General features: G+C 53.7%; 1 protein-coding gene across 11 annotated transcripts in view; it reads right to left on the reverse strand.

The window, feature by feature from the left end:
• The window catches only part of PRRX1 (paired related homeobox 1), an 88,019-nt gene extending 79,507 nt beyond the window's left edge, over positions 1-8,512 (reverse strand). For 3 of the 11 annotated variants that reach the window (XM_064282939.1, XM_064282937.1, XM_064282938.1), the window contains exon 1: positions 7,192-8,505. In XM_064282939.1, coding sequence (XP_064139009.1) covers positions 7,192-7,432 — 241 coding nt within the window. In that variant the 5' untranslated portion in view covers positions 7,433-8,505. Of the gene's footprint in view, positions 1-7,191 lie in introns of all 11 variants that reach the window. The other 8 variants (XM_064282941.1, XR_010321603.1, XR_010321604.1 and 5 more) reach the window with 8 other exon arrangements.
• Positions 8,513-11,443: the final 2,931 nt, after the last annotated feature.

Below are 11,443 nucleotides of genomic sequence, written 5' to 3' on the forward strand. Positions count from 1 at the left end.
TCCTCCTGCCCCTTCATGCTCGCCCTGGGATCCTGGCCATCCTCACTTCAAAGAGGCAAGGAAGAAGTGGAGGGCAGCCCTCTATCAGCCATCTCCACTTCTCCCTGAACTGCGATGCACATGTGTAGCATATATACACACAGGCCCTCAAGTGTCTTCATGCTCTTGGCATTTCCACCTTCAGTAGGGGGATCTCAGACTACGTCTCATGACGGAGTCCAAGGGTTTCTGAGAGCAAGGTGGGTCCCTGTCCCCGCCTGAGAGGAAAGCGCCCCCTTTGGGCAGGAGAAGGCGTGGAACCGCTCGTCTGCTGGGGCTCGAGGGCACGTTTCACCCGCAGAGCCCAGGGCCCCAGCGCCCTTAGAACCTGGCGGAAAAGGGCGGGATGGGTGGGGACGTTTGCAGCTTTGCCCCAGCGAAGATCCAAAAGTTAAAACTCTTCGCTGAATTAATTCCTCCTCACTCTGCCGCGCCCTCCTCCCCCCCAAAAAGTGGAGATTCAAAGAGCCTGTCTTTCAGCCCCAGTGAGAGCGAGTACAGTCTCTCATCGGTTGAGAAAATTACCAATGGCTTGCAAATAACCCAGAGACAGCAGACAGTTTTGGAAGCAAAGGACCCAGCCTTACCCTTTCACAGGACGCTATCTTGAGGACTGCAATTAATACACGTTTTTCAAATGTATTCCTCGTTTAGAGCTGAGCGTGGGGAACCAATACTGCTAAATACATATATGTAAGCCCCAGAGTTCTTGGGGATAAGTTCCTCCATGACCGGGTGCAGAGAAGGGGCTGGGACACGCGGCACCAGAGGAAGGGAGGTATTCCTGACGGAGCTCAGGCTCCCATTCCTATATTTGAAAGCCGAGGAGACAGCAGAATCCTTGAGATTCCGATTGTCCTGAAACTCTTCTGAGAAATCACTTGCTTATGAGATTGATTTGTTCTGACAAGCTTTCTTTTTTCTTTTATAAAATTCCTTTCACTAACCACCATTTGCGCCTCCCACTCCCCAATTCTAAAACGAGCATCGCTCCTTTAATAGGCTTGCCAGCTAGTATTTTTTTCACCAAGAAAAGCGGCTCCAGAGCAAGTGAAAATGTATTTTTTTTTAGTCTATAGTGTATAATTCTTTGTGCGATTAATTCCTGGAGGCCACCGCACTCAAATAGACAAATGACGCCAACACGCTACAAACATCCAGACCACAGTGGAGACTTCCACCCGTGGAAGGAGAGTCCGCCGACCCGGAAACCCCCACGACCTGCTGCCCCTCCGCCGCGTTCTCCGCCACCAATCGCCACACTGACTGATTTAATAAGAAACAGAATTCAGAGAAAAGGGGGTTGCAGCAATGTGTTGGTGTTATTATCACTGTTACCAGGTGGTTGGTTTTTAATCTGATTGCTCACCAAGCTCTTTGATTTTACAAGAATCCAAATACGTGTGGATACATAACAATGCTAACAGATGCATCTTCTTGATTGTTGAGAAGGGAGTTAAAGGACACCAGAGCGGTAGAAGTGGTCCTGGGCCCCCGCAACAAACTAAAACAACGCGACAGGGAGCGCCCTACGGGGTTGCAATGCCTTGGCTCACAGGTAGTTTTGTAAATGTTTGGACACGAAATGGCCACAGGGAGTTGCCCCTTATCCAAATATTTCCTGTGAACCTCTAATCTCTAGCTGCGAGGGATTCTTGGAGAACAGGGTCCTGCTGATTAAGTTTACAAGTGGCATGGAGAATGCTAAGACCCTACTCTTGTTCTTATTTTGGGATGGGGAGGACTTTCCTAACTCTTCCAACCCCTGCAAAAATGAAGAAACAAAACTCAAAGTTTTTCTTCTCTACAAACACACTGTCCCGATTTCTTAAAGCGTGGCCTCCAAAGAGTGAAAAGTAAATATGTATTCCCAGGTGGCTGAAAGTCAGGGGCCAGAGACGCAGGGGAGTCGCCGGCACCGAGAGGCGCGCAGACGTTGACAGTAGCCCTAGACCCGCGGGCCTGGCTCCTCCGCCAAGAGCTTTGGGTGTGCTTCGAGCGCGAGGGGAAGGAGGATGGGGGAGAGGGTAAACAGGGCGGAGGAGAGGAATCGTAAAGAAAACACACCTCTTAAAAATGAAATTCATCTATGAATCCTCCTAGGTGAAAATCTACAGCTGCCATTTAGTGGGAAAAGGCCCCGGAGTTGGCTGCTAGCGGGGAAAGTTGGCCAAAGCCCGGATGCGAACGAATCTCGAAGTGGAGTAAGAAGGCATCGCTGCTTCTGAAGTTGCTGGGCTTTTTTTTTTTTTTTTGCGCGGGGGAGGGTGACATCTCGGTTTAGGGTTGATTTATACACTCCTGTTGTAAAATCTAAAACGAAGCCCCCGAGAAGACGAAAGAACTACTGGGACCATTGTGAACCACCGCTGGCCGCCTGACGCCCAGGCGCTCTGATCTGAGCGAGCCAGGGAAAGGTCCCAGAGCCAGAGCTCTGGTGGCACAGAGGCTGAGTTAACCAAAAGACCTCGAGTTCAATCCACCAGCCGCTCCTCGGAAACTATGGGGAAGTTCTACTCTGTCCTATAGGGTCACTATGAGTGGGAATCCACTCCACCACGACAAGTTTGAGTTTGACCGCCTAAGGCACGCGAGAGGGTTTCACCCGGGAAATGAGAGATGGGGCCAGTGACGCACCATGTCCTAGGACTGAGGGATCTGGCGCCCCGGGGAGGTTTGGCAGCCTGGAGCCTCCGACTTTACAGGCCTATCTCATTGACTTCTCTAACTCGAAGCTGTCCTTGGCCCTAAAGCGAGCAGGAGTCACTGGACTGTCCATTTCTGCAAAATATTGGAGGCCACCCAGCCTCCTGGCCCTGCATGTAAAATAAGCAGATTCACAGCCTCTTCTCTGGCCTTGACGTTGGACCTTGGGGGCTCAGTGACAGCGCCAGGTCCTGGATTTCACCGCCCTTTCTAAAGAGAAAAAGTTACAGGCTGCCCTGCGATTTTGGCTCTCCTCTTAAGTGGAAATAATTGGGGTATAAATTCAGGGGTGTCAGCACGGGCTCCAAGAGTCCCAGGGTGGTGCCACAGAAAAAAATTCTGGCGCCATCCCTGGTAGAAACGCTGGGACTTTAGGAGAATATTATCCTGGAAGGAGCCCTGGTGGCGCAGTGGTTAAAGAGAGCTGGGCTCTCTAAGAGAAAGGTCGCAGCAATTCGAACCCACGAGCTGCTCTGGGAGAAATTTGTGGCAATCTGATTCCATAAAGATTACAGCCTTGGAAACCCTATGGGGCAGTTCTTTGTCCTGTAGGGTCACTATGAGTCGAAATAGACTCCATGGCAAGGGGTATGGTTTGGTTTTTTACATTATTCTGATGCGAATTCCCAACTGGAGAGCGCCCTGAAGACTGTTCCCGCTCCACTGGGCGTCTCTCTGGCGAAGAAAACTTGTCGAAGCTGGGCTACGCAGAGTGTGGTGGGCGGTTTGGGCGAGCGAGTCCTTCCCGCCGCGTTTACACCTCTGCCTTTGTGACTAATCGATTTCCCGCGCCGCTGTTCTGCGTTTGCGTCCCGCCGGGGCCCGGGGCCCAGCTGCGCCCGGTGTACACTTAGCACTGGCTTGTGAGTGTGTGCGTGTGTGCGTGTGTGCGCGCGTGTCTAATTGACTTTCCGTCTACCTTTTTATGACTACATGTGTTTCCAACAAAAGGTCTTATTAGGACAATCTGGTTTCACTAATTTAGAAGGCGGGAACGTGGAAGGCAGGAGTCTTTTTTTTTTTTTTTAAGCGCTTGCAGAAGTTCAGATTAAGAAATGACAGCGGGATCCCCAGTCCTTCTCTGAGCTAGTCTGCCTTTTTTATGACCTGTTCCTCCTTCCTCTGCCTGACTACCTCAGTTCCACTCCTCCCCCGCCCCCCCCCATTCACACTCCACACTACCCCATTAACCTCTGGAGTGCAAATAGTGTTTTTTAAAAAAAAAACAAAACACAACTTTTCTTTCAAAACTTAAGGTATTTGAACCCAGAAGTTTGATAAATTTACTGGGCTGGAAGAATCAGTAAAAGGGGAAAGAAATCCTCCTATAAGGAAAAAACATACAAAAACAAAGTGGAGTGAATATCAACCGAGGAGGTAAACAGTTTCTGGGGATGGAGAGGGGTGGGCAGCTGGAAGTCCTCCCTTTGGACGACTCTTAAGTCTTCTTTGCTAAACTGGGCCCAGGCCATAATTCAAAAATTCTGCAAAATTAAGATCTAATACTGAGGGTGTAGGTGGAGTCTGACTTACCAATTTCAATCAAAAAGGAAATTTCAGAAGAACAAGGATAAAAAATGTTCCTAAATAGATGGAGAAGTAAACAGTCTTTTAAAAGTTCCCCCATAGTGTACCCTTCTGGAGTGGAATCCAAGAGGGCTGCAGGGATCCCCCCAAGCCCTAGCTCAGCTCCTCTGTCCATTGCAGGCAGGAGCCTGTGCTAGCCCTCCTGTGCCCCGAGACTGAGACTCCCCACTTGGCCTAATTGAGTGCGAGCCTCACCAGCCACGACAGGCTAGAGGCACAGCTCGGCCCCACGGGTCCTGACTTTCTAGTATCTCAGGAATCTTCCTTCCTCCTCACCTCTTGGTGGTGGCCCCAGAACTAAGGTCGCTTGCTGTTTATTGCAAGGGACTTATCAGACCTTCCTATTCTTATCCCTAACAACAAATCAGATTAGACCATGGCTGTTTCACCGGGAAGAAAGTCTTTCTGGTGCGTGAGAGAAAGAGGCCGGTCACTTCTCTCTGTCACACCGATCTCCTTCCCGGAGCTGTCTGAAGGCCATCCTTCGGCAGCCCATCCTCTTCCAGACTGGCCCTAGGGGTGGCCAGAGGCTCCCCAGCTTCAGTTGGCTTCCGGGTCCTCTCTCCCTCTGGGTCTCACTACTCCCTTTAACTGTGAGATGTGCTAGAGTTGCGGACTCGGCCGGTTCCCAGAGTCTCATCCCTTTCCATTGAGATGCAGAGTCCCCAACTCCTCTCGCAGCCCTGATTGTGTCCTTGCTGCGCCGGCGGGGGCCACTTGCGCAGCGGCCTGGATCCATCCCCCAGCCCTGGGTGGCCTCTCTGCCACACGCGCGACCTCTGCCTCTCCTCCGGGGCTCTCCTACGGCCGGCCTCCTCGGCCCAGCCTCTCTGCCTGCCCACTACGTGGCCAAAACAAGGTCCGCGGTCCCTTCTGCTTACATCCACTAAGAGCTAAACGACCGGGGTTGTCTGCGATTCTTCAGTCCTGCAACACTCGGCGCCCACTGTGGCCGCCCTGGGCCCTGGGCAGGCTGTGGCCTCGGACCTTGAGCCTGTTTTTCCCACCCCTCAGCCTGTTCTGGGGGTCTCTCCGGCCCCGCCCTCGTCTTCTACCCAGCAGTTTCTTTGGGACTGTTTTCTGCCGAGGGTCCAGCCTCCAGTTCTCCGAGGGGTGACCGACGCTGCGATTCATCATCAGCCTTGGGAAATGAGAACCGCTGGGTGGGCAGAGTTGATGGAGCTGAGTGCTAGGAATATGGGTCGCGGAACACTAGTCTCCCTATCTTTTTATGTTTTAAAATTTCCCTAGTAAAAAGTTTAAAAATGATCGTAGTATTTCGCAGTGCGTTTTGTTAGTGCTCAAGGCTCCTAGCAAACGCTCAACTCCAGCTGCCGGAGCGTGCAACAGGAGTAGCCACGCCTGCGCTGATGGCCTAAACAGGACACCTACGCCTCAGAGCGAGCTCTTACCCAGGTCTTGAGGTCTGCCGGTCTTCATTCCTCAGAGGTGGCCAACTCTCCCCAGGGAAAGGCCAGGCCTGACCCCCTCAGCCAGCGCCCGTCGCCCTTGGTGTGTGAGTAGGTAGAGTGCATCAGCCCCAGGTCGCTTTTGGCTAAAAACACAGAGAGGCGCCCCAGGCCTGGACCAAGGAAGCAGGGCAGGGAAAGGCACCCTGCTGGAGAAAGGGTTCTGCCCGTGGCCGGTGTTAGCTTGACCCTCCCAGCTCCCACCACTTTGCCCGGGCCCTGTTTTCAGCTGTTTCTGCGTCCGGTTTGTTTTGTATGTCCATTTACTGAGAGTCTGAGATTGACCCTGTGATTTGGAAATAATAGAATCCCGGTGGAGCCCCTAGTTCCACAAGTTCCAAAGCTGAAGACAAAACAGCAGTTAGCAAAGCATGACATGGAAAGCTGTCAGTCTTGGAACTTCCGGACAAGTTCAGACTTACAACCTCCAGGAGAGGAGGGAATGTCTGTATTTATCCTGTCCCAGGTCACCTGAAATGAGCCAGGTGACAGGTCTGTTACAGGCTGGGGGATATATCGGCACAACTGAAGTCATCTTTTAAAGCATGGGTAGTACTGAGAGGCGAGATCGAGACTGTGCTTGGACTTTCCTGGAAGTCTAGGGGCCAGAAGGAGAGCTCTTCCTAATCTGACACCAGGATTCCGCGTTCGTTCGAGCAAGCGCTTCCCCTGCGCACCTACAAAGGTGCGGTATCAGTCGGGGCTGTAGCTCGGGTTTCACCCCTAAAGAACACTCCCTTTGCTTGGGATGAGTCTTCCCAAGTCAGCCAAGCCTTTGGCTCTGCGGAGGTCTCTCGAACCCACTGCAGGTGGAGGCATCAGCCGAGGCCAGAGAGCAGCTCGGGCGGCTCCAGCGCTCTCAAGCTCTCTGCCTTCTTGGCCCTGGCCGGGTGCGCAACCAAAGCCGTCCGACGCGCTCCCTTTGCCCGGTGCCCGCCGCCTGTGTGCCCCAGACCCGGCACACGCGACCTCCCGACCAGACTCCGCATCTTTAACCAGCTGCTTCCCAAACAGGGCGGGCTTCCCGAATTTGCGCCCCTCCAGGGCCGGTTTCCCAGCCCAATCTGTCGCGCAGCGAGCGAGGCGAGAAGGCAGCCGCGTTCGCCCGGGACGGAGAGGGAGTCCTGTTGGCCTCAGCGAAACCATCCGCGGTCGGAGCCCACGACCCTGACCACAGGGCGGCGAAGCGGCGCCTGGAGCCTCCGAGCCTCCCTCCGGCGTCCGCCTCGGCCGAGCCCCGGTCTTCTCCCCCGCCTGCGGCCGGCCTTTCCTCCGGGAACCGTCACCACTATTCCTTGCCCCCCAACTTTCCCCCCTGACCCGGACGGGCTCTCGGGCCTCGGTCCCGGCACACCTCCCCCACCTCCTCGGGCCTGCGCCCCTCACTCACTGTCCTGCTGCGGGGTGTCGCTGCCGCTGGTGAGTCCCGGCGACTCCAGCAGGCTCCGGCCCGCCTCGCCCACGCTGTCGTCCGCCTGCGCCGCCACCATGTCTCCGGCCTCCTCCAGGTCTAGCAGGTGACTGACGGAGAAGTTCTTTTTCGCCTGCAGGGTGTCGAGGTTGCCGGGGCTGTCCAAGCGGCCGCCCAGCGCCGGCTGCCGCTCCAGAACGTGCCCGTAGCTGGAGGTCATGGTCTCCCCCTCCGATCCCACCCACCCCCCTCTTCCCGCTCGAATCAACACTAAACGCTGTGGGCGCGAGGGGGGAGAGGAACCGAGTGGGGAAGAGAGAGGGGGAGTGGAGAGAGAGAGAAGGAGAGAGAGAGAGAAAAGGAGGGGAAGACCAAAAAAAAAAAAAAAAAAAAGTGGAAAAGAGGGCGGGGGACCCCCTTCCGAAGAGGAGAGCGTTCTGCACCAGCAGCCTCGGCTGTTTTCCTGAGGCCAAGTCCGGCGCGGTCCAAAGAGATAATCCACACCAAAAAAATAGAATTAAGAAGTCACCCTGTGTTCAAGTCAGGAGAAAAAAATCCGTTCCAGCTCTCCAAAGGCGTCCACACGCACACACTAAAAATAATAATAAGGGGGAGAGAGGAGAGGGGAGGCCAGCAGGGCGGGGGAGTTAGGCAAACGGAAGAAGAGAGAAGGGGTGGGAGAGAAGAATCAAAGTGGGTTTTTCTTAAAAAGGTTAAAAAAGTTATTCCCAGGCAAGAGTTCAAGCACCAACAGAAGAAGGCTTGTTCCAGCTTTAAAACATCTTCAAGAAAACGTGTTCCCCCCTTCTGCACTCCTGTGGATTCTCAGGAGTGACTAAGGTTTCAGGAGGAGAGGGTGATGTCTTGCAGATGTATTGGAGAGAAGGATTCTCACTTTACTTTTCGTAAGGAGTAAAAAAAAAAAAAAAAAAAAAATTAGGGCTTCAAGAGTTCGAAAGAGGGTGGTGGTGGGTTTCCCCCTTTCCCTTCTTCTCTCTCCCCCTCTTCTTGCTGAGCTCCTTTTTCCTTCTCAGTTGGATCAAGAAGCTCTCTGGCACTTCAAAAGGCACAAACTGGCATGCAAAAGAGGCTTTGTAGGGAATACAAGAAAATTGGAGACCCCTGGGAGGGCAGATCTCGACTTAATAGGAGCCTGTAATTACGTGGCAAAGCCTTTGTGCAGTGCCTGACGTTTTACAGACCCCTTTTCTCCATCACAATCTCCTTCTTCCTCCTTTCCCTCGGACCAAAAAAACAGTCTGATTAAGAAAACCCCCTTTGCCAACTTCGGAGCCAGAGAGAAAGGGAGAGGGAGGGAGCAAGAGAGCCGAGAGAGGGAGGGGGAGAGAAGAGGGAGGGAGGCGAGAGCAGAGAGCCCCTTTGGATTTTGTAAGTAAAGGTCTAATTATCATTCCCCTGCAATAGTATCACAGGGAGCAAAGACAAACTGAAACCCACAGTCACTTCAAACGGGCTGATTATTTGGCTTCCGCATTAACTCCTCCAGATTTGGTTCAGATTCTGTTGGAAAATCTCATTTGCATGTTTTGATAACAGCTGCGGGGAAATTGTTGGAAAAAATCCACAGCTATCGCAATCAAAAAAATTTTTTTTTTTTTTTTTAGCGTTTCCTGCTGTTCTAAAAGTTTCTTTGGGTGGGGGAAGGGGGAGCCGAGAGAACGAGTGAGAGGGCAAGCAAGCATTGAAGGTTACGTTTGGCTCTGTAGAGATAGCCTATTAAATAATGTAATGAAGTAAGAGCGATGGAGATGGGAGGCTCTCCCACGCGTTTCCCGCAGACTAAAGGCAAGTTGGGGCGATCCGAGAGGCACGAATCGATTCAAAGCTTTACCGCCAAAAGGAATCCAAAAGGGCAGTAGGAAATTTACATATTTTTTTAGCCGGAGGAAGGACTCTAGGAGAACGTCCTAATTGTTCCCACCCATCCCCAGCCCCTCCACACAGGTATACCCTCCAATTTCCTAGCCTCTGTGGTGCGACCAAAGTCGATGTTCCCTAAGCGACGACGCTAAACGGAGAGGCTCCCACTGCCCAGATGCGGCTTCGGCAGGGGCCTTCGGAGGGCCAGCGGTGGGGCGAGGCTCCAGAGTGGTTGGTGGCTAGTCTTGGTGCAGGGTGTGCGGAGGTGAGGGAGGACCCAAAAGACACACAGCTAAATCCACCGACAACGCTCGGTCGTCCGCTCTGCCTATCCCCAACCTGACAAAGGGCAGAGAGGTGCTGAGCGGTATTTTCATGACCTGCTGGAATTTGGTAACAGCTTTAATAGTCTTATTAGAAATGAGTTACTATATGACAAGTAAGTAAAATATTAAGTGCTTATTTGTGGCGTTTTATGTTCTTGAAACAGCCACACTCCTTCACTCCCTGGAGTGCGAGACTTTTTTTTTCCTCCCCCCCGTAGCCAAGAGGCTGGAGAGAAAGAAGGGTCCGAGTGTGTGTGAATGGTTTCTGAGCTCCAAAGGGCCATAGTTAGCCCAGAACTTCCAGCCCCGGTCTGGGAAAAGAACATCTGATGCCATCAAAGGGCTGCAGATTGAAACCAGATGTGCGAGCCTCGGTTCTTTCCATGCATTTAATTAAGGAGCCGGGATGGAGACTTTTTCATCATTAGTCCACCCACTCCCCCTCCTCTTTCTACCCCCCTCGCCCCCCACCCCGGCCCGCTAGCACCCCGACCGGGAGCACAGAGCCCGGCCAGCGCCTAGCTGTGTGCCTCTCGCGTTGCTCCCTCTCCCCCGCGGTCCCGGCTCTAAGCATTCAACATCTGTCGGCGCCTGGGCCCGGCGAGCGGAACGCGCGTAGGGGGCGGCGGTGCAGCCGGGTGGGCCCGCGCCGAGTCGGGAGTTTTGGGGGGGTGCCTGCCGCGGGAAGCTCCACCGCAGCTGGGGCGAAGAGTGCTGCACGTGCCGATGCCACCGGCTCCAGTGGACGCTACTCAAATTGCAGGGATGTTTCCCCCGGGCGCCTGCTGGATGGTCTTAGGTGAAAGGGCCGATTTCTCCCGTTCCCCTGCACCCCCCTCCCCATCCCCCGCCACGCCGCGCGGGGCACTGCCGGATTTGTCCCGGCTTTCAGTGAGCCTCCTCCAGTCTCCCCAGAGCTGGAGTAGCCTCTCGTCTCTTCCCGCCCCCCACCCCCACTCCCGATTCTCCACCCTCATTTACACAGCTGCATTATAAGGTTTCTTTTCATCCCTGACACCGACCGAACTGCCCTTTATGACAAAAGTCTGGAGGAGAGCGGTCAGGGGCTTCTGGAACCCCCTGGACGTGCTGCTTCCGCTGAAGACCCAGCGACCTCCTGACAGCTGGAGGGAGATGGCCCTTCGGAGGAAGTTGCCCTGCCCCGAGTGCAGTCTGCATGGTTGGTGACCAAGAGGTAGCGACAGGGATAAGAGGTCAGAGATGGCCAGAGATGGGCAGCTGGAAGCATGGTCGAACGTCTCCACTTGTATCTTGAGAGGTTCTCCAGGAGGGATCCGGAGCTCCCCTAAAATCACCCTCTTGTCATTCCTGTTAATAAATAGCATCAACAGATCTTACTAGACCAACTAGGATGCGTAAGGCTTCAACGAAAATACTGGACACCAAATATGTTTATATGTATATAATGTACATAATATATAATATGTATTATATATATGTATTTCATCTATATTAATTTCTGCGGGCAGCGTGTTCTCAGCCTGTCCCTTGGACTGCGAGCTCAAACACCGCCGGACTGTGCCTGTCGGGTTCAGCCCCGGCAGCTTTGCTCCTACATCCGGAAAGGCTCAAGGCCCGACAGTCGCGCCTTCTTTAGGAATGGGGGTAACCTTTGAAGACTGCCCAGGACAGAGTGTCCGCAGAGCCCAAAGCTGAAACTCGAGGACAGAGTCCCAGGATTTCCAGGGAAGCGACAGGAACCGGCATCGGGAACCTGGTCGCTGCCCCAGGGAAAGACGAGGCAGGCGGCAAGGTTCTCTATCTTAGCGCAGCGAGCTTTCCTCCAAAACCTCCCGAGGCTGCCTGCCGCAGCGCGAAAGGCTGATGGGTCTCTTCACCACCGCTGGGCAGCAGGTCCTTCCCGGGGTATACTGTAGGCTTCATCTGCAAAGGATCAGGCCCCGGCGTTCTCGGGGGCCTAACATCCGCAGTATTAGGGGTGGCGGGGAGGGCTGGGGAGACGCGTTTGGAGAGTCCCTAAGGAAGCAAATCCTCGAGGCAAA

This window comes from Loxodonta africana, chromosome 3 (assembly GCF_030014295.1).
Source record: "Loxodonta africana isolate mLoxAfr1 chromosome 3, mLoxAfr1.hap2, whole genome shotgun sequence".
NCBI lineage: Eukaryota > Metazoa > Chordata > Mammalia > Proboscidea > Elephantidae > Loxodonta > Loxodonta africana.